Genomic DNA, 23,159 nt, shown 5'->3' on the forward strand with positions numbered 1-23,159 from the left:
TGAAACTAGATGGCGGTTATATCAGTTCAAAACAGACACTTGACCTCACGGTCATTACCCAAACTTAACCCTGGCGTGACCCAGTCAAGACAGTACAAGCAAACCCATTTGATTGACAAGAGAAGGTCAACCATGGTATGTTTCCCATGCCTTCAGCAAACACCGTACTCCAGCTGGAAGGTAGGCTCTATATTATACATATATATATATATATATATATATATATATATATATATATATATATATGTATATATAGTTAATCATAATTTTTAAGCTTTATTTTATATACTAAGCTATCATTTATTTATTTATTAGTCATTCAAATCTGGCAGGCTTTTAAATATTACCCTTCTCTGTGTTGTGTCAAATTGACAAGGCATATTTTTTCGTCCCTTTTCAGGTTTCGTCACATTTCATTGTAGACTTTAAAGATGATCTGTTGATGATGGAGCTGCACGGTCGAAGACTGGTTAGCCCATCTGCCGCACAGTTCAGAGGTTGTGGGTGTGAATCCATTTTGCTGCACTTTGTAACAATATGCCCCAAAATGCTGTAGCTCTACAATAGCCTTTTTATTTGACCATTTGTGACACCTTAGCTGTTCATATTGGGAACTCCTGCAAGTCTCTGGCCAATAGTTTCAGTCAGGATTCGGTTTCAAATTCTCCACCCTCTGCAGATGTGATGTCATGTGCGCATTGTGTATGTGAAGAAGGGAAAATCCAGAGAGAAAAAAAAGGGAGGTAGAAATCCAGTTTCATTTTTCGGACATAGGTGGCAATCATGAGTCAAAATTCAGACATAACTCTTTTAACATATGCCATCTTATGCTAATCTACAAATTAACCAAAACCTTGTTTAACCTGTATCCACTCAGATTTACATCGTATGCTGTGTGTGATTTATGATGGCCACGTAAGTAAAACCTCTTGGAGTTCAAACCAACACGAGAAGTCAGCTTGTCATGAAACTTCAGCGCTGTACGCATCAAAATGATTAACTACACAAGTTTCACAATGTTGAATGTTTTCATTGGCTTTTTTTTTTGGATGCCATCAGAATGAGACAGCAATGCATGAGAATCATCGAACAGTAACATACTGCGGCATACTATAGTTACTTTTTGTTTGCTTAGTACACTATGAGTTATACAATTATATTTATATCAAATAGCCACATTAATTTTATGAAACAGAAGTAAATGTAAATGGTGACAGTATCACTCTAGCACCCTCCTCAATGCTCTCCATCAACATAGCTGATTTTATGCAGCAGATATCTTCTCTGTTTGTGAGTATAGTAATTCACAGTACAATGATAAAATGATCCTCAAAACGTCATCACATTGATTTGAATTCACTTTATTTAATTTCCTGGGAAAGATTGAAAGTCACCCAATGTCACTTGATGGATTGCATTAAATTTTGCTGGTTGCACCGTATTATGATGTATTTTTGTTGAATTTCCATCATTTATTCCTCATTTTAAAGTTTATCTAGGTAAGTATTTGTACAGTTTTAAATAATGACATGACAGTTGGTATAATAATAATAATAATAATAATACATTTCTGTGGAAATGAAATCTAACAACAGTTAACTGAAGCATTAATACAAAAAGAGAGCAAAAACATACATTATTTGAGATGTTATGACACAAGACAAAAGGGAAATGAATTGAATTTTACAGTACACTTAATCAGAACTCCAGGAAGTTGGTGACAATAGCAGCATTGTAGATCAAGTCTGAGATGTAGCCCATAGAAGTCTGTGGTCCCATTTGGGCGTGATGATGATGGTGGTGATGTCCTTGGCCCGGAGTTACTTCCCAGTACGGAGACTGAGAATGAGAAGGAACGACTTGGTCGACAGAAACGTGGCCTCCGGCTCCGCCTCCATATATAGCCTGATGAGCCCCAGACTGAACCAGGCTCTGGGCTTTGAAGTTCCTGAGGGCCTGGTCGGAGTGGTTGGACGCAGAGTGGTGGGGTTGCCTGGTGATAGGGTGTGAAAACGAACTGGGAAGATAAGTCGGGAGGGTCGATCCCAGTTGCGGCCGCTGATGACGCTCATCCTCCCACAGACGAGCCTCCGAACGCTTTGGGGAGCCATGAATGTGCTGCGTGTGGAGGGATGAGGTGGAGGATGCCGACTGGTTGCTGTAAAGTTGGATCCAGTCAGAGTAGAATTGTGGGATGTCATCGCAGGGATGGTTTTGCTCTGTTCGGAATATGTCTGCCAAGGCGGTTGGGGAAGGGAAAGACGAGGTCACCAGCCCAGAGGGTTCTGCGAGTCCCCGACTTGTCCCAGCATGCTTGCTGGACTTGGGCAGTCTTCCGGTCTTGATACTTCGGGCTCTTCGGTTTTGAAACCACACCTGTGGATGATTTTTATTTTCAGTCTCAATTCCATTTCATAATAATTAAGTAAGTACATTTGGGACTTTACTGCATGTTAGCGTTAGTCTAATGTACAGAGGGCCGCAATTAGAGCTGCACCACAACACAAAAAAAATACAAGCAGGGCATCCAGTACGTAGAGATTCATTTTCTTCTACCTTTTGTCTTCCATTTTGGGGGGTAATTTTTCATATTTCGTTTTTTGTGCATTTTTAGACTTTTCTGCCTTAATGTCAAATCTCTGGCAATTTTATGGACATATTATGATAATTGTCTGCCTCTCTTTTTTGGACATTTTATAGATCGTTTGGACATTGATTTTCCTGACTTTTGCTACCAATTTTCTGACATTTTTGTCAATTCTGTGGACATTTTACATTTTATGGCATTTTTTTGTGGGGATTTCTTCTTTTGTTTTTTGACATTTTATAGTTGCTTTTTTAAAAATTGTTCTGCCTCTTCTTTTCTGCCTTTTTTTGCTATCAATTGTCTGACTTGTTGGCAATTTTAAGGACATATTATGGTAATTTTGGGAGTTTCTTTTGTTTTAGGACATTTTAAAATTTTCTTTTCTGGCCTTTATTTTTTATTTTTTATTTTATTTTTTTTTAATCAATTTTCTTACTTTTTTGGCAATTCCAAAGACATTTTATGGTAATTTTGGGGATTTCTTCTTCTTCTTCTTTTTTTTTTTTTTTTTTTTTTAATATATTTTATAGTTACTTTATGACTGTTTTCTTTTTGTCATTTTTAAAATCGATTTTCTGTTTTTTCAATTTTATTTTTTATTTGGCAATTCTAAAGAGATTTTATGGTAACTATCTGCATTTTCTCATTTTGATTTTGTACATTATATGGTTACTTTGAAACGTTTTCTTTTCCGCCTTTTAAAAATCAATTCTGTGACATTTTATGGTCATTTTATTTTGCTTTTCCTCTTCCTTTTCGGACGTTTTATGGCCACATTTTGGACATTTTTAGGTAATATTTACAACTTTTTTTAATTTACCTTTCATCTCTCTTTTACTGACAACTTAAACATTTGGACTATGACCGTATTTGAATATTTAATTATTATTGTTAGTTTAAAAAAAAATCAAAAATAATTAATTCATGTAAAGAATATTTTATCTAAAAAATAAAAATAAATGTTTTGTTGTTGTTTTTTTCCCACAGGGAGCCATATAGGCTCCAGAGCCACAGGTTGCAGACCACTGATCTAGTAATATCCAATTTAGGCGCATCATCAAAAATTCCTCTTTTACAAACATGATTTTTCTCTTTTGATTGCATGATTGTAGCGAAGTGTTTTTTTTTTCCCCAATATATTGCTCTTCTCATAAAACTTAGGTGTACCTAATGTTGTGGCCAGTCAGTTGAAGTCAGTCCTGTATGAAGAGAGACCCCTGTTCAGCTCACCCACCTGTATCTTGCTCTCTGGCAGGTGCGTGCGAGTAGCCAGCCTCTCCCTGAGGGTGATGTCGGGGTAGGGAGTGACAGCAAAGGCTTGCTCCAGCTCGGACAGCTGAGCTCGGCTGAAGATGGTCCGCTTCCTCTTTCTCGGACCCTCGCTCAGATAGGCACCTCGGTCCGGTTCTGTGGCGGACGGGGCACTCTCATCTTCAACAAACGGGAAAAGAAGTTCATCAATCAATCGTAGTTATTTATGATAGTTCTATGCCTTACGTAGGTTTTCTTTGTTGACAAGTACAATTTTTTACATTTGATAAAGATTTATATGATACCGCTTCAATAATTTTCAAAACATATATCAACCAATTCATTTGCAGATGTTGTTTTGGCTTACCTTTACTATGTTCCTGCTCCCCAAATAACCGTGTCAAATCCACCACATCAGCCTGCTGGTTCGGCTTTACTAATGAGAAATCCGCATCCGTGAACAAAGCCATTATCACCGCACAAATACAGTCACCCACTGATGCTTTGACAGTTGATGCATGATTAGAGGACGGGGGACCACCTCTTATACCCACAGAAATCACCCCCACCACACACGCACACACGCGCACACACAGGAAATCCAGGTATTAAAACACCACACACTTTAATCTCAAGCTACTAAGAATCAAATCATGCTGTTTTTCAAGTCCCATATAATAGATTGACAATACTGTAGTAACAATCACTCCAATCTTATTTACCATCATCCACATGCAAGAATATGATATTTGGCATTGGTAACATTTTTTTTTACAGTACATACATGAAGATATATGTCAAACTGAAACAGATTATTTTACTAAATCAGGGGTCAGCAACTTTTTGTGTCAAACGAGCCATTTTAGGCCAAATAAATAACCAAAATTCTCTATGGAGCCGCAAAATATTGATGAAGGAAACATTGTGTTAGTGTTAGTAAACTAGTACTGAGGGTCCAAGAGCTAATTCGAACTGCACCACAACACAAAAATATGCAGCATCCAATACCTCGACATTCATTGTCTTCAACCTTTCTCTTCCGTTTTTTTTTTTTGACTTTCTGCTAAATTTCTGAAACTTTAACTTTGAGGACACTTACCATTTTCGGGATTTCCTCATTTGTTTTTGGACATTTCATAGTTACTTTTTGAACATTTTCTTTTCTGGCTTTTTTTAAAATCCATTTCCGACTTTTGGCAATTCCCCAAAAAATTTTATTGTAAATTTCATGCCGTTCTTTTGTTTTTTGGGGGACATTTTAGGTTAGTTTTTGAACAATTTTTTCTACCTTTTTTATTCATTTCTCTGATATTTGTTTTGGCAATTTCACAGACATTTTATGATAAATTTCTGCTTTTCCTACATAAACTTGATTCATCTTTTCCTGACAACTTAAACATTTGGTCTCTGACATTTTTGGAATATTTAATTATTCTTTTTCTAATCTAAATCATTAATCATTTGAAGAATATATCTATTCTATATTATATATAATTTTGTTAGGTCTGTGCTCTGGTGTGCTTTGTCTCCCTCTAGTGAGCAGTAGGAGGTGCTCTGAATCGCACCCGTCACCTATCAGCAGCTATTTAAGGCTGGCTGCGGCAGTCTGCTGGTGCCAAAGGATTGTTTGCTTTCTCCCATGTGCCCATCAGCTGCCTGCGCTTAGTGGTTGTGTATTTTATGTACTCTCGTGTTGTGTCCTTCACGTTTACACCTACTAGAGTAAGTACATTGTTTTGTGTTACGTGTATAGAAGTTATTTTGCGTTGTACTTTGAGGCCGACCTAGCGTCGTGCAGTTGTAGTGCCTTTTGATTTATTCCACGTGTCGCGTGCGCTTTGTGTTGAATAAACCCTTTTGCAAAACCCCTTTTGTTTGTCTGCTTTGGGATCCAAATTACTCGGCTTTGCCGAACTCTTAACAGAATCCTTTGGCCAACATGGATCCCGCAGACACTGAAAAATTATCACATGCAGTGGCTTGTCAAGGACAGCTCGTGGGTAGACACGAGCAGTCAATACGCGAGTTAACGGATGCTGTTGCTGCATTAACTAACCATATGACTACGTTAACTTCTCGTTTAGAGCAAGTTGCTCCATGAGATGGCGTACCATCTAACATCCCTGTGGGACTAACGACACCTGCACCCCACTTGCGTGAGCCCACCTTGCCACACCCGACCCGCTATGGGGGTGAACCTGGGTTGTGCTGGCAATTTATTCACCAGTGTTCATTAATATTTGATCAGCAACCCTATACTTTCGAACAAGATAAGTCGAAAGTCGCTTACATGATGAGTTTGCTTACCGATAAGGCAGCTACATGGGCAATGGTAGTAAGCAATTCCAACCCCGCTATCCGTACCTCCTTTTCAACTTTCAAAACTGAGCTTAAAAGGAGTATTTGATCACCCAGTCAAGGGTAGCCGTCTGCTGGACTTTTGCCAGGGAAGACAATCGGTCGCCGATTATTCGGTCACGTTCTGAATTTTGGCAGCTGAGAGCGGTTATGATGAGGCCGCTCTGTGTGGGATTTTTCGGCGGGGACTTGGTCCCAGAATTAAGGATGAACTGGCCACCCGCGATGACTGCTCCAGCTTGGAGGAATTAATTTTAATGGCCATAAAACTGGACAATCGTTTGAGGGAACGAGAGCGAGAGCGAACCGAGGAACGTGGTCCGTTTCTTGGAACCACTTCTCCTGGATGTCCAATGGCCAGATTGGACACTCTCCGGGAACCCGTTGCAGGTGCGCCATTGAGACCTGCGGCTACAACAGAGGAACCTATGCAACTCGGCGGGGGGCGGCTCACGGCCGGTGAGCGACAGAGACGGATGCGGGGAGAGGCTGTGTCTATACTGCGGTCGATCAGGCCACCAGGTGGCGGCCTGTACAGCGATTCCTCGACTCCAGAACACGTCCTCGCCGCGTCCTAGCAGTGGGAACGGATCTACTGCACAAAGTCGTCTCAACAGTGACCAGCAATGTGAGTTATTCGATGAAGACTCGATTCCAGATGAACTAAGAAACTGTAACAGCGAACCGAGACTGAAAATAGAGGGCGATATATCGGGCTTCGGTGGCAATTTAAGGGTGACCGCATTAATAGACTCTGGGGCGGATGACTGTTTTGTGGACCACTGTGTGGTGGGGGCTCTTAAGTGCCCATTATTCTGTCTTAAAAAGCCCAGGCGGGTACTGGACCTCAATGGTAAACTCTTAGCAGAGATTACACAGGTTACAGCCACGTTGACCTTACGGCTCTCGGGTAACCATGTTGAATCTCTCAGTTTCTTTGTGATGCCCTGTAAATTAGCTCCAGTCATACTTGGTCTTACATGGTTGAAACTCCATAATCCCGATATCAACTGGGAAAAGCCTCGGATAGAGAATTGGAGTGTATTCTGTCACTCGCACTGCTTGCAGTCCGCTGCCATTCCAATTCAATCAAAGAATCAGAACCCATTAGCCTGGAAAACGTGCCGTCTGACTATCATGATCTTAAACTAGTGTTCAGCAAGGACCGTGCCAAATCTTTGCCTCCTCACCGCCCATATGATTGCACCATTGAGTTGGTCTCCAACGCTCGATTGCCTGTGTCTAAGATGTACCAAGTTTCCAAACCAGAACAAGAAGCCTTGCGCGAATACATCGCGTCCTCACTAGCCGCAGGGTTAATTCGTCCCTCAAAGTCCCCCATTGGTGCAGGGTTCTTTTTCATTGACAAAAAAGACAAAACCCTTCGACCGTGTATAGATTTCCGGGGTCTCAATGAGATAACAATTTAGAATAAATATCCTCTCCCTTTGTTGGACTCGGCTTTTGCGCCATTGCAAGCTGCTACAATGTTCACTAAATTGGACCTCCGCAATGCCTATCATTTGGTTAGAATGCGAGAAGGAGACGAGTGGAAAACGGCGTTCAATACTCCATTTGGCCATTTTGAGTACTTGGTGATGCCGTTTGGCCTAACCAATGCACCTGCTGTTTTTCAGTGCCTGATCAATGACGTGTTACGGGTTATGTTGAACGTGTTCTGTTTCGTCTACTTAGATGATATCCTGATATTTTCCAGGAATCTGCAAGAACACCGCCAGCATGTTAGGATGGTTTTGCAACGTCTGTTAGAGAACCACTTGTTTGTGAAGGCCGAAAAATGCCAGTTCCACTCGGCGTCAGTCCAGTTCCTTGGACTCATAGTGGAGAACGGTCAACTTCGCGCTGATCCAGCCAAAATACAAGCTGTGGTCGAGTGGCCGACTCCAAGATCAAGAAAGCACTTGCAGAGGTTTTTAGGGTTTGCCAATTTCTATTGGCGATTTATCCGCAATTACAGCATGAAAGCAGAACCTCTGACAAGGCTGACATCCAATAAAATACCATTCATATGGACTCCCAGAGCGGAGGCCGCCTTTGCAGACCTAAAACATGTTTACAAACTCATCCGTGTTGATCCATACTAACACCGATCTTTCTTTTGTTGTCGAGGTCGACGCATCTGATACAGGAGTGGGGGCAGTCCTGTCCCAGAGATCCCCAGTCGACCAGAAGTTGCACCCCTGCGCCTTCTTCTCTCGACACCTTAGCCCAGCAGAGGTCAATAATGACGTAGGCAACAGGGAGTTGCTGGCCATAGTCTTGGCTCTACAGGAATGGAGGCACTGGCTGGAGGGTGCCAGAGAACCATTTCAAATATTCACGGACCACAAGAACTTGGCATACATCCGGTCAGCTAAACGCCTCAATCCGCGTCAGGCACGCTGGTCTCTGTTCCTGACCCGATTCAACTTCGTCATTACCTACCGTCCTGGTTCAAAGAATAGCAAGCCTGATGCGCTGTCCAGACTACACGACCCAATGGTGGAGGGGCAACCCATGGAAACGGTGGTCCCTGGGACACGGATTGTGGGTTCCCTTAGGTGGGAAGTCGAGCAGCTGGTGGAGGAAGCAGGGAGCAGAATCGAAGTTCCAGTCGACACTCCACCGGTGAAGCTGTTTGTTCCAGTGGCGCTGCGGCCCGATGTGTTAAAGTGGGGACACGCCTCGGAAGTGGCCTGCCATCCAGGAATAAGACGAACACTGTTCCTTGTTGCTCAGAGATTCTGGTGGCCCACAATGCGCAAAGACATTGAAGAGTTCGTTGCCGCTTGTCCAGTTTGCGCCTGCAGCAAGTCTTCGCATCGTCCGCCTGCGGGTTTGTTTCATCCGCTGCCCATTCCCTCACGCCCGTGGTCCCATGTTGCACTGGACTTCATCACCGGCCTCCCAATGTCATCAGGAAAGGCTGTGATTCTCAACGTGGTGGACAGGTTCTCAAAGATGGCTCATTTTATTGCACTGCCAAAACTGCCTTCTTCCATGGAGACGGCGAGCCTGCTTGTTGAACACCTTTTTAGAATACACGGCATCCCATCTGATCTTGTCTGATCGAGGCCCTCAGTTTGTTTCTCAAGTATGGAAGCGGTTCTGTAAAGCATTGGGGGCCTCTTCAAGCCTGTCGTCAGGATATCACCCACAATCTAACGGCCAGACAGAAAGGATGAATCAGGAATTGGAATCAGGAATTTTTTCTCCTCCAAATATTCACTCACTTTCAAAAAAAATCTGGTTTAGAGCAGGGGCATGCGCTGCACCATCACCTTTCCACCACAGCGGTTGGGAACTAACGAGACTAATTGTTGAAGTTTTGTACATTCATTCATTCATCCATTTCAGCAGCGGTCAACATAAACAAGATAACCAGAAGATAATACTCAATTAAAACCTGGAAAAGGAGTGGGAGGAAGAAAAACGTATTAGCTCATTTGCTCCCTTCTATTTTAAATGTTATGTCCCAAAGACAAGTTTTTTTTTGTTTTTTAAATCTATATATAAATTTAATTACAATTTAATTTTCATTAGGGATGTTTTTGCCCTTCTAAGCTGAAAATCTGCACTAATTGTCAGATGAAGTTATAAAGTAAATATGTGGAGAAACTCATTGTGTGCGTGCATTAACAACATCCATCCATCCATTATCTTGACCGATTATTCCTCACAAGGGTCGCGGGGGGTGCTGGCACCTATCTCAGCTGGCTCTGGGCAGTAGGCGGGGGACACCCTGGACTGGTTGCCAGGCAATCGCAGGGCACACAGAGACAAACAACCATCCGCACTCACAAGCACACCTAGGGACAATTCGGAGCGTCCAATTAACCTGCCATGCATGGCTTTGGAATGTGGGAGGAGACCGGAGTATCCGGAGAAGACCCACGCGGGGATGGGGAGAACATGCAAACTCCACCCAGGAAGGCCGGAGCCTGGACTCGAACCGGAGTCCTCAGAACTGGGAGGCGGACGTGCTAACCACTCGACTACCGTGCCACCCAACATATATATATATATATATATATATATATATATATATATATATATATATATATATATATATCCAAAGCCATATATATATATATATATATATATATATATATATATATATATATATATATATATATATATATATATATATATATATTAGGGATGTTTTTGCCCTTCTAAGCTGAAAATCTGCACTAATTGTCAGATGAAGTTATAAAGTAAATATGTGGAGAAACTCATTGTGTGCGTGCATTAACAACATCCATCCATCCATTATCTTGACCGATTATTCCTCACAAGGGTCGCGGGGGGTGCTGGCACCTATCTCAGCTGGCTCTGGGCAGTAGGCGGGGGACACCCTGGACTGGTTATGTATATATATATATATATATGTGTGTGTGTGTGTGTGTGTGTGTGTGTGTGTGTGTGTGTGTGTGTGTGTGTGTGTGTGCTAGAGCATCCAGAAGGCTTTGATGCAGTCTCTGAACGGCAGAGAAAGGTGAAAGATGGTAGTAATAACAAAAACGGCCAGCAGGTGTCAGCAGAGTATAAGAGATCAACCAGGGCCACGTTGAAAACAAGCTGAATTCCCTACCGTTCAAAACAGATTTGTGAATAATGATGAAGCACAAAATCACTAATAACTTTCCTGATTGGTGTTAAAGCCAAAGTGAGTAATTTTTAATACCATCTAGTGGTGAACTAATAATTAAATTTAAAGCCTCTATTGATTTCAATAATATGCGAAAAGCATGTTCTTATCACATAAACATACATTATATATATATATATATATATATATATATATATATATATATATATATATATATATATATATATATAATCATAGGTCAAACATTCTAATGGATGTTCTTTAATCGTATTTCTAACTTTGACAATTGTAATAGTCAGAAAACATGTTGCAAATTAAATGTGTAGAACAGTTTTTTTTTCTCATAAACAAGTTTTACCTTTTGAATGCCAACAGCCAATAACAGTAAAATTAATTGATTTTAAAAAGCAAATTCAATAGGGTATGTTACATGAAAATTACCCATATATAGTGTACTTCATACACTGTATAAAACTCTATCTATCTATCTATCTATCTATCTATCTATCTATCTGTTTAATTTTTGTTATCTACCTTTTTTCTGTCATGCTGCTATACCACTTTTCCTGGTGAGGGACTAGTAAGTTTCATCTTATATCTAATTTGTAACAACTTGGGCTTGATAAGAAGTAGCATCTGGGAAAAAAAAAAAGAAAAAAAAAAAGACAAATACAAGTATTTTTCTTTGACCTGACAATTGACGGTTTTATTAAGTGTTCAGAAATCAATATCGCATACCGTGTGAGAATAAAGCTCATCATTCAGTCTCATTTGATAATCAATTAATTGATTATTCTCTACAATATTTGAATACATTTCACAAAAAGCATCTTTTAAAAAATGATTGCCTACATTTTAGTTTTTCAGTGATTCTGCAAATTGTATCCCTTCTTGTGCAGTGTCAATGGTTAACATATTCAACATGTGGGAATAATAACGGTTTACAAGCAACAAGTACATATACAAACTAAATATAGTAGACAAACTCAATAACGTGTTGTCTTCATTGAATAACACGCACACACAGTCACTATTATGAGTTTAGCCCTCCAAAATAGGAACAAATGTTCTCTAATTTACCACACGAGGGCAGCACAGTCTTTTTGACTTCTCTCCTGGGCAATGTGGTGGTGGTAAAGGCGGCTGCACCAATATGCAGTGGATGTAGAGTGTCACTCAAATTTGCGCAAGTGGTTGTAGAGGGACTGAACGTAGGTGAATACACACATTGGATCCGGTTTACGACCCATGATCATCATGTCATCCACTTCGATGAGCCGGTCGCAGCCTGCCTTCAATCTGGAGACAATAAAGGCAAAGAAATAACAGAGCGTGAATAGGAGCTTTTCATTATAATAATGGTAAAGTGAGGTTATTTAGGTGAGGTTAATATAAAATATATATGGCACTATGGTTGACTGAAGAATTGTCCATAGGTGTGAATGTAACTGTGAATGGTTGTTTGTCTATTTGTGCCCTGCGAATGGCGCCCAGTTCAGGGTGTATCCCTCCTAACACCCAGAATCAGCTGGGTTGTGTCCAGCACGCTCGTGACCTCAATGCAGATAAGCAGCTCTGAACATGGATGGATGATGGATGGGTTGTTTCCTCCAGATTTGCAGGAACATAATTACATCAGTTGCACACATCTTATGTAAGTGAAGAAATATAATGTGAACAAGCCAATGAACAATTCTATTAATACAGTGTGGTACTCTGTGGATACTTGCCTTAGAAATTTAGGGACAACTATAATATATTTGTTGAGCCCATCCGTTAATTTTTTTTAATTAACTCTTTGACCGGCAAAAACGTTTAATAACGATTCATAAAATCACGATATATGCCGCCATAAACGTGAAATGACATCAACTACGTTTTTTTTTTGTTTTTTTTAAATCAATGGGCAGTGCAACAGCTAAGTGCAGCGCTGCCTGATCAATAGGTTGTGGAATCAAAAACACTCACTAACTATGGCCAGCAGATGGCAGCATTGTATCTCTTTTCAATTGACTGCCGGTGTATGAAATTACAATGAAACATGACGAAATCTGATGAAATAGAACTTTTTCAAGGATGATGTGAATGATCAAAGCCTTTGTCATATTAAAGTGTGGCAGTAAAAGAGTTACAAAAAATAAGCGCAGTACTGTATTGTTGCTAGTTAAATTCCATGACCATGTTTATAGCTCGAAACAATTTTTTTCTGGAATCAATCCCTTTAGTTAAAAAGGAGAAATTGCCTGAAAATTACTCAGTAGGATGCAGTAATATTAGCCATTTCTGCAAAGAATATTGAAGAATATATGCCTTTGTATTATTATATTGTCTGTCTGCATGTGTTGCTGCACTGTTTTTGTGTTCAAATATCTGCTGCTTGAAGCACTGTAACACTGCCACATACAATAGATGCAATTTGTCAGCCTGCCTTTAGTATTTTGAATTGTATGTTAGCATTAAGCTAGCGGACATTCAAAGTGATGTGGCTGTTTTAGACAACATACAATTTTCATGGTTTTATCTTTTGTTTGACAGTAATCGTCAACTATGGTTTGTTGGTGTGTTAAAATAAATAAATTAAAATAAAGCCTTATTGTTGTTAACTTGTTTTTTTGTCTTAGTGTACTTCCTGAGGACGGTACGCCTGTAAACTGCCACTCACTCTGCAGTCCCAAAGGCCAGTTCAAAGTTCTGCTTGCGGTTGGCCGGTGACAACGATTCGTATTCGAACTCTGTGGGAAAGAAGGAGTGGACCAGAGCGCAGAACGCCATGCCGTCGCTCCAACTGGATGAGAAGTTCTGGATGTCTATGTGCTGCAGATAAAGGGAGACAATGAAACCTTGGTAAGTAAGGTTGTTCCAAGTATGTGCACACAAAAAAGAAAAAGAAAAAACTGACAGCTTAAAAATTGTCAATGGAAGATATCTGGCCATAAAACTATCCCCACTTTCACATAAAGATGATGGATGTAACAGTTCTGCTCAAGTTTCATCTTCATTTTTGTGTTTTTCAAATCGCTTTTTCAAGTTTGCTGATCTTCAAAGTAAAAGTCCCTTATGTGTGCAATTGTGTGTGTGTGTGTTTTTTTTTTTTTTTTTTTTTTTGCCACGTCATTGCAAAACGTTACTGGTGATGACAGAGAGGAAAAGTGTGCTACAACCAGAACTGGAAATGTCAATTGACATTGGCTGCTCTCTCTGAACATTTCATAAAATGACAAACACAAATTAATTTTACCAAGCACGTTTTATACTGCCTGCTAAAACAATCCCATCAATAAAACGCAAACACTTTCTGCTTCCATCTCCACTACGCTTTTTTTGATACTTACATGACAATTGGGTATATTCAAATGTTATCGTACATGTTAGTTTTCCTGCAAAATAGTTGTTTAAAAAAAAATGATTACAGATGACCCTTTGAGCTTGTATCAATTACTTCATTGCATTAACTCCAAAGGCTAACTTAGTTTTGAAAAATGGAAGCCAAGAAGCATCACAAAATGAATTATACTATTTAGAAAATGTCCAAGAAGTTTTTGTATTATAAAAATATAATAATCTAGAAATGTATTTCACAGGTGATAAATTATAATCGTTGTGCCCAAGGAAAACCCATTTCATGTGCATGATTTTTCAGAGTGAACGTTAACTAATTGCAGACTGGTCTCAAGTGCACATGATGTCTATGCTTGAATGAAATGGAACATGTCAGGTCATCAGATGAACAATAAAGTGTTTCCTATTAGCCAGTAAGAATCGTGGCTACGTCGAATTTGATTTTGACTAAAGCCACATGGAGCCGCTGGCACGGGCTGCTGGGTAACAGTGCAGCAATGTGTCAAAACATGTGCCATAGGCCATGTGTATGTCAATCACACAGTTGTAGCGATTCATACGATAAACCAATTCAAAAGGAATTTTACTTCTTTTTTTTTTTCGGCTTTACTTTTTGTAGTTTCTTATTTAATTCTATGTTTCATATTTTCATAACAATGTTTCTTTGTGTGTGTGTGTGTGTGTGTGTGTGTGTGTGTGGGGTGTGTGTGTGTGTGTGTGTGTGTGTGTGTGTGCGTTTGTGTGCGTGCGTTTGCGTGCGTGTGTGCGCCTGCGTGCGTTTGTGTGCGTGTGTGCGCGTATGTGTGCGTGCAAATACGTATAAATTTATACTCATTAATTCACTTAAAACCTCATAAAAATCCCATGACCCTTCACCTTAATCAGGCACTACAGAATCTCGCCAGAGTCGTGAGGTTCAAATGGTCAGGAGACCAGAGAAAAGGTCAGAAAAGATAAAAAGAAAAGAAAGATACATCGAAGTGAAATCGAGCACCGACCAAACACTTCCTGCCTTCCCCTTGGTTACAAAATCAAAGTCTTACGCCAACCCCAGAAGCCTCTAAATTCCAACAAATTGACGAGATCTCAAGAGACCAGAGGAGAAACTAAAGAGAGGAAGGAGGGAAGGATCGATGAGGCAGAGTGAGATCCATAGAAACCAGTACATCCAGTCCATCAAAGTGAAATCCAGCACCAACCAAGCACCTCCTGCGTGGTTACAAAACCAGAGTCTTATGCCAACCCCAGAAACCTCAAACTTCCAATAAATTGAGGAGGTCTCAAGTGACCAGAGGAAAGACTAAAGAGAGGAAAGAGGGAAGGATAGATAAAGCAAAGTGAGAACCACAGACACCAGCACCCACTGATTCAACGAGCAGTGGGAGGGAGAGGCGAATTCTGTTTAAGTTTCAGTAGATGCTGGTGTGATGGATCTGGCATGTATAAGGACCGCCACCAAAGAAAGAAGCCGTCAACCGCGGCCCAGCAAAGCGAGCACCGCCCCCCCGGAATCCCCCGGGCGGCGGCAGCACCAAGGCCACCCCCATGCCACCAGGGCGGGCACCGGCCGGCGAGCCGACCCAGACGCCCGGAACACCCCCCTCCTCCCCCCCACGACCCCACCCAAACCCGCCACCCACCACGACCCAGGCCCCGCTACCCCCCCGGCCCCCAAACCCCCGAACACACCTCCACCACCCCCAAACAAGCCCCCCCCCCCCAACCACCACCCCCCCAAGATTGTTTACAAGCAACAAATGTCACTAACTGTTGAATATTGAAATGAATCGTATCGAATCGAAAATTGTATCGTTCCCAAACTTAATCGAACCGTATCGAACCGTTCTGTTCTGAAAGATAATCGTTTTTCAATCGAATCGCAACCTGTGTATCGAGATACATATCGAATCGGCCTCATGTCAGAGATTCCCACTCCTAATAATACTGAGACCCATTGAATGAATGACTCCCCGAAGCCAAATTTGTTTAAGACAGCAAAGAGGAAGGACCAGTTAACTTTATCGAAGGCTTTTTCTGCATCCAGAGAAATAACAACTGCCTTTTTGTCATACCGCTGTGACATACTAATTAAGTTAAAGAGCCTCCTAATATTATTAGTAGAATGACGACCTTTAATAAAACCTGTTTGATCGCTATGAATAATTGTTCACTGTGTGTCACATGACAGTGTCACAGTGACAGATTAGTCGTTTTTGTTCCTGAACTAAAGTGTCCATAAATTTTAGTCCAGTTTTTATTAAGTGAAGTACATTTTCGTCTCGTCTTCATTAGTCGACGAAAATCAATACTGATTTAGTCCCAGTTATTGTTTAGTAAAGATGGTTTTAGTCTAGTCTAATCTAGTTTTAGTCCGGTGAAAAATGTGTGTTGACGAAATTATTTTTATTTAGTTTTCATTGACGAAATTAACACTACTGTACTGTTAAATGCTTTTCTCTTTACTTTCACATTTACGTTTGTGTCCAAGCTAGCAAGGCCCTCTAGTCCGCTAGCTTGTTAGCATCTGCGTCGTCAAATAAGCCACTGCCTCACTCGATGTGGGTCCACATATCATAGCAGGCTACCCAGTACCACCCAAAATGATGATACTTATTGACTGAACATTACCTGGTAGCCTACGGTCTTCGAGCGACACCACTCCAGAAGGATTTGTTTGATGCTGCTGGCGCTGGAAACTCCAAAACTTTGGGAGCGCTTCAGTTTTGGTTTGGACTCCACTAGTTTGGGGCGACTGCACAGTTAACAAGCCAACATTTGTTAGTATGCTTCCATTATTTTCATACAACCTAATCCAAAAACAGTATCTTTACCTGTTACTGATGTCTGTGTCCAACCTCTCAAATACCGCCCGCCGAGCTTGAGCTCCAATATTTCTTGGTAAAGTCTGTGACCTCACCAGCTCTCGCCTCCTTTCTCCTCCATGCGCGAAAGATCGCTCTTTGCTTTCATCATTGTCATCTCTGCGGGGAACACACAGCCTTACATTAACCAAACCTAAGCTTAGAATTGAAATGTTACTTGAATTTGAACTAACCTGTCATGTTGAGGTAACCCTGCATAAGTCACAGTTTTAGCAGAGGGAGAAACCGTCTTTTCTGCGAAGACAGTCACAGTGAATCATTGACATTAGTAGTAACTGTGGTTTCGGTATGAGTTTCTGTCTGCCAGCAAATCTCACCTTGGAGGCGTGAAGTTCCCAGACCTCTGATGGGTGTGGGGGTCCACGTCTTCACAGAAGACGCTAACAGCAAACCAAATGTTTAGTCTGGAGATTTATCAAGTAGATTCATACGTTGTTATGGTTGTTTCAGAGTCACCTGGTTGAACTAGGGAGTCTGCACTCGGTTTAGGATGGATGGCGCTGGCTGTCGATTGGCTGGGAGGGAAGGCCTCTGAGACTGGAGGGGAATTAGAAGAAGTGGGGCTACTCGGAGAGTCTGGAGAAGTCTTGACTTCTGCTGTCTTGGTGGTGGCCGTGATGGGAAAGTGGGCCATCCGCATGGCGACTGGGGCTGCGTGTTCATGTGGGAAGTCTCTGGGTGGAGACGTCTTTCCATGTAACAGAAAGGAATGTTCTGATTGGAAGAAAATAAAAAAAGATCACATTTAAAAAAATATAATCTATGTTGACAGATTCTGGTTGCTCAAGTATTTAATTCAAAAAACATTGCTCAGACTAATGGCCAACTATTTATGGCGTTAGATTTGTGCCACAATTCCGTGCGTAACAAAATGTGTTTCGTACGTACAAAATGTGTTTCGTACGTACCAAAAATGTGTTTCGTACGTACCAAAAATGGGTTTCGTACGTACAAAATGTGTTTCGTGCGTACAAAACAGTCCTCGCGCACGCTTGCTTCGTCTCTCCTCAACACGTACGAAACTTTGATTTACGCTTGCGATGCAAGGGTCGAGGCGTAATATTTGTGCCACAATTCTTAACCAATCAGGAGTCGGACAGGAGAGCAAATCCTGATTGGCTGTTTAATATCCAATCAGGCAGAACTTTGACAACGTGTCGTCACGCCGCGTTGCATCATGGGCGCTTGTTCGATTTTTTTTTTTTTTTTTTTTTTAACAAGCACTCGGTCCTTTCCTGTTTGAATTTTTGTCTGTATTTCTGCTGACTTTTATTTACTTAATAGAAGTTTTGTTATGTTACGGGATGAATCAGCTCCTAACTGCTTTCCTGCTTAGCGGAAGAAGGAGGGAAAACAAGTTTTAGCGCTCATGGTGATGTTGGATGACGGCATAAAATAGAAGAAGAAAAAAAAGAGAAGAGGCTAACCTGCTACTTACGTTTTCATTATGGTAAGTTACAAAATACTGTACTGTATTTAAGTCAGTAAATCCTATAGTTTTGTCCTCTTTTGATCGTGCTACTATCATTACAATCTTAAACAATGCATGCCATCATGAGTGGCGTTGTATAAGAAGTAGAAAAGAAAATGTTAGACCATCCATTTTTCTTTAGTAATTAGTGCCTGGTACCACTAAAGGTATATCGTGAATAATAGAAAACATTGAATACCTAAGAGCACTGTGTTTGGCAGTCCAATGCCATAGTTATTGACGTAAGAATTGAATTCATTTTGGTTACAAGACAACCATACACCATGACTAGCAGCTGTTGAAATAAACATGTTTGCCCAAAATAATTGTTTTACTAATGTGAGAAACATGGTTGATCTTGTCATTTTTCCATAACAACAGATAGACAATTAAAAATCTGAGCGCTAACCTTGGGTTTTGTTTTTATTACCAGGCAACAAAGATGACAAAGGACCCAGAATGCACCTGATGACACCACAACAGAAGTGTCAAAAACACCACGAGAAGCAGAAGATGAAGAAGTGGAGTGGAAAAAATATTGATATCGCGCTATTGGCCCATGCAATATGCATATACCAGACATGCAATAAGTTTCATATGGAATTTTATGCTTTTATCTGAATTTGACCAGTCAGCCACTTGCTAAAATGTGCACCACCATCCACTAGTTGAACATTATTGAAGTCATTACAATTAAATAACTCTGAATACATTTTACTGCATGAGAAATATAATTTGTTCATTAGATAATAAAATCATCATCCGTCATTTCTTTAGATCCATATTAAATATTGCAATATCTATTGCTATATTCAGCAAAATCGCGTATTGCATGATTTTCCAATTTTGTGCAACCCTAATTCCTGACGTTTTTGAGCCAGCTGATGAGACCAATTTGACTTAGTCATTAAAATGTCTGTAGGAAGAGTCAGAACGTGAAGCTTGAGCTTGACAGCAGAGAAATGAAGAGCTCCTGAAGAATGACAACATTAACATTGGACTATCATAATTTGAAGTTCGAATAGTTGTAATGGCCTGTTTTGCAGCATACCAAATCAAACATTTTTAAAATATTTTTTCTCCTGTAAGTTGTCGACACTTTTACTGAACTTATTTAAATGTGTCTTGCAAACAGTATCATTGACAATTAGAAAAATAAAAAGTGTCACACACACTGTAAACAACCTGTAAAGAATAACCAAAATACTATTGCAGGTACAGTGCCAATGCAGTACATGACACATTTATGGTTTCAAGATTAAAGTGCGGAAGTGCACACACTGCACATTTGCCCATCATTGACCAAGAAGACCTCAGAGTACTGTACTCACGATGATGTATTGAGAATGCAAGACCCAAGAGGTTCCACAGATGAAAATATATTACACATTGTATTTGTAATTGACACTTAATGATGCATTATCGATCAACAAACAGCAAACTGTACATTTTGTTTTTAAATCAAATGAATCGTCCTCAGTTACAGTGCATCTTTGCAGTTTTTATTTCAAGTTTTACACACAGTAGGCATGGTAGACTGCTATTGTGGAGCCATCCATCGCCGTCCCATCCATCTCAGCTGTACTCTCTATCCTTAGACATCTTATTGATGACTGTGACCCGGATATAGAAACGATGCGCAATCTGGATTGGTTTACCTGGTAAATTGGAAACAAACAAAAGCTCAAGGTTATTAATTGTAAAACGTGAAACAATCATATCCATCCATCTTCATGTAGTTATGGGAAAACAATGTGACCATCCATGTTTCTACAGTTTCTTGCTCATGTTAAATGTCTAGTACAACTAAGGGTAACCACTTCATAACCTCTGCAGCTATAATGTGATGCTCTTTTGAGGGAGAACAGTCAGAAGACCTTTGCAATAATTAAGTCTACTGGAAATAAAAGCATGAGTCAGGTTCTTCTGGTATGGAGCATGCAACCCTTCTGTCGAAGTCTTTTAGGTGGTAAAAGGCTGCTTTAGTGATTTGTTTGAGATGGCATTTATGTGCACAAGTATACAGGTAATGACAACAAAATTAACTCGTGAATTGAATTCAAGAGCTGATATCTCGTAATTTTCCACGATTTTCTAATCAATATCACTAACGTACTTAAAAATCAGTAACTATGGCATTGTGTTAACCGTGCTTTTGGACATTCCATGTTTTTTTCTGTCTGTTAGTTACACGATATACATTTGGTGGCACTAGGCACTAAAAATGCATAAGAAAATAAAGAAAGGGGGTGGCGATTTTTTTTTTTCTTCATCATAACTATGCACATCAATTGCCAATGTCGTGTAAGTAACTATTACATACAATTTTGATTGTCTTGGAAGCCTGTGTGTGATAGTGGCCAAGTTAAAAGATGCTACTTTTATGCTACTTACCGTAATGAAAATGTTGAAAGTAGTCTTCGATTCGGAAGTGAGCGTCCCCCCCAACGGTCATCCAACGGTCCCATGAGGGCTAAAACTTGTCTTCCGCTAAGCAGGAAAGCAGTTGGGAGCTGCTTCACCCCGTAATATAACAAAACTTCTATTAAGTAAATAAAAGTCAGCAGAAATACAGACAAAAATTCAAACAGGAAAGGACCGAGTGCTTGTTAAAAAAAAAAAAAAAAAAAAAAAAAAAAATCGAACAAGCGCCCATGATGCAACGCGGCTTGACGACACGTTGTCAAAGTTCTGCCTGATTGGATATTAAACAGCCAATCAGGATTTGCTCTCCTGTCCGACTCCTGATTGGTTAAGAATTGTGGCACAAATATTACGCCTCGACCCTTGCATCGCAAGCGTAAATCAAAGTTTCGTACGTGTTGAGGAGAGACGTAGCAAGCGTGCGCGAGGACTGTTTTGTACGCACGAAACACATTTTGTACGTACGAAACACATTTTTGGTACGTACGAAACACATTTTGTACGTACGAAACACATTTTGTTACGCACGAAACACATTTTGTACGTACGAAACACATTTTGTTACGCACGGAATTGTGGCACAAATCTAACGCCATAACTATTGACTTAGGCCTACAGTAGATGAAAGATAATTGGGTCAAGTTTGAAAATCTTCAGTCCAAAGTCCTGCAAAGTCGGAGAAAAATTAAGCCGGATTTAGCCGGGCCAGCTAACAAGCAGCTAGCGAGAAAATCTGGTTTAAAAAAAAATAAAAAAATAAATAGTTAAAACTTGCAACGGGAGCCCGAATGATGGGAGTCACCGACGACCACCTGCAGGCCCCAGCTGTGGAAGGTAAGCGATGGTCAACCCATTGAGTCCGACACAAGATGCAAGCACGAGGGCTAACTACGTTTGCGAAGTTGTCCTTTGGGCATTCGTAGCAGGAAGATGGCGGCAAAACACATCTTGCAAGGTAAGACTCCAGCCATGTAATATAATTAGTCATTACAAGACCTGCATTTAGAAATAATAATAATTAAAAAAAATGTGTGTTGATGTAATAGAACATTTATTTTGCATATTATGAAATCAATAGTGGGTTATTAAATTGAATGAATTATTAATTCACCACTAGATGGCGCTAAAGATTAAACACTCACTTTATATGTTGCTGGCTTAACAGTGATTTGATAAATCTACTCTCTATGAGGTAAATTGTACATGCTAGCTGTGAAGTCAGTTGTTGAATTGAGTCCACAGCCATCATGCAGTGATTGTATCTCAAATTTTTGCTCTCAAGTCAGAGCAACAACAATCAGCCAAGCAATATGGCTCGTAGCACGAAGAACTCAAAACTCGTATATTGAGTCACTTATATGTTAAAGCACCATACAGAGAAAGGAGCGCTCCCCACTCCTTGTGGCGTAAGCAGATGTAATTAATTAAATGTCATCATTATGGAAAGTTTTGAAAAACACAATCTTCACTCGAACTGACATTTCCCATCATTGAGTTTTTTGTTTGAGCCTCTCTGACCAAACAGAATGAGAACTAGCAGAGAACTGACAGTGATGACCTCACCGTGAAATAGTCTGGGATTAATCTGCCAGACTTGACAAATCTCTCCCACAACCACCAGAACATTACTCAACTATTTTAACAGGCTAGCACTCAACATCCTCGAGTAAAGTGACCCTTAGCAGTAAAATCGGTAAAGATTTCTTTTTTAGGTCTTTCACTTAATTGGCCTGACGTCACTTTTGTGCTTTGATTTTGAGAACATATTGCACCGGCATGATGAGAAACACCTGATGCAGCGTGTCCGTTCTCCAGGCCCGCATGTGTCGGGGTCAGGTCCACTTCTATTGGCTCCTCTCGCTCAATACTCTGGAACACACACATAGTAAAACACAGTTACTATGTTGTTTTTAAGGGCGTGGAGAGTCATCTATGACTTCCATTGCAAACAATGGGAACTGATGCAATCTGGACTGTCAGTAGTCTCAAGATTTTGTGTAATGGTCCAGTCTTCCAGCGATTATAATTGATGGATGAAAATGTGGAAAGAATGTTGCATGTGCGTCATATTTGGATCATACAAATTGTGTTACTACATTCGCATAGTAATGAAACACATGAATTAATCATTCAATGTATGAGTCAGGCTGCTTTCTAAGTGGAAAAAGGTTGTGCTCTATATTTCATCCCTGCTGTGACGACTTTTTCTTATAAACATGCAACATGCAAACTGTC

General features: G+C 40.4%; 2 protein-coding genes and 2 long non-coding RNA genes across 5 annotated transcripts in view; 1 reads left to right on the top strand and 3 right to left on the bottom strand.

Annotated features, from left to right (window-relative positions):
* Positions 1-1,418: 1,418 nt before the first annotated feature.
* On the bottom strand, positions 1,419-4,805 carry sebox (SEBOX homeobox). Its single transcript, XM_077541744.1, has 3 exons — positions 4,206-4,805; positions 3,822-4,018; positions 1,419-2,376 (listed from the first exon to the last, which is right to left on the bottom strand). Exons 1-3 carry the CDS (start codon positions 4,306-4,308, stop codon positions 1,699-1,701), a joined length of 978 nt encoding a protein of 325 aa, XP_077397870.1. The 5' UTR covers positions 4,309-4,805; the 3' UTR covers positions 1,419-1,698.
* A 6,688-nt stretch (positions 4,806-11,493) lies between these two features.
* The window catches only part of smtnl (smoothelin, like), a 39,333-nt gene continuing 27,667 nt past the window's right edge, over positions 11,494-23,159 (bottom strand). For both annotated transcript variants that reach the window (XM_077541131.1, XM_077541130.1), the window contains exons 3-10: positions 22,715-22,793; positions 17,486-17,743; positions 17,347-17,409; positions 17,203-17,263; positions 16,979-17,128; positions 16,776-16,899; positions 13,471-13,622; positions 11,494-12,107 (exon numbers count right to left, since the gene is read on the bottom strand). In XM_077541131.1, coding sequence (XP_077397257.1) covers positions 11,981-12,107; positions 13,471-13,622; positions 16,776-16,899; positions 16,979-17,128; positions 17,203-17,263; positions 17,347-17,409; positions 17,486-17,743; positions 22,715-22,793 — 1,014 coding nt within the window. In that variant the 3' untranslated portion in view covers positions 11,494-11,980. The remainder of the gene's footprint in view (positions 12,108-13,470; positions 13,623-16,775; positions 16,900-16,978; positions 17,129-17,202; positions 17,264-17,346; positions 17,410-17,485; positions 17,744-22,714; positions 22,794-23,159) is intronic.
* On the top strand, positions 18,237-19,588 carry LOC144033200 (uncharacterized). The gene is made up of 2 exons (XR_013287903.1): positions 18,237-18,479; positions 18,934-19,588. It is a non-coding gene; the product is annotated as an uncharacterized LOC144033200 (long non-coding RNA).
* LOC144033201 (uncharacterized) lies at positions 19,820-21,163 on the bottom strand. The gene is made up of 2 exons (XR_013287904.1): positions 20,895-21,163; positions 19,820-20,158 (listed from the first exon to the last, which is right to left on the bottom strand). It is a non-coding gene; the product is annotated as an uncharacterized LOC144033201 (long non-coding RNA).

This window comes from Festucalex cinctus, chromosome 13 (genome assembly GCF_051991245.1).
Source record: "Festucalex cinctus isolate MCC-2025b chromosome 13, RoL_Fcin_1.0, whole genome shotgun sequence".
NCBI classification, from domain to species: Eukaryota; Metazoa; Chordata; class Actinopteri; order Syngnathiformes; family Syngnathidae; genus Festucalex; species Festucalex cinctus.

Excerpts from the sequence above, each read along its gene's own strand:
- sebox (XM_077541744.1), bottom strand. The coding sequence starts at position 4,308 with ATGGCTTTGTTCACGGATGCGGATTTCTCATTAGTAAAGCCGAACCAG. Across the intron at positions 4,019-4,205 it reads GGAGCAGGAACATAGTAAAG|ATGAGAGTGCCCCGTCCGCC; the intron begins GTAAGCCAAAAC and ends CGTTTGTTGAAG. Across the intron at positions 2,377-3,821 it reads TGCCAGAGAGCAAGATACAG|GTGTGGTTTCAAAACCGAAG; the intron begins GTGGGTGAGCTG and ends AATCATCCACAG.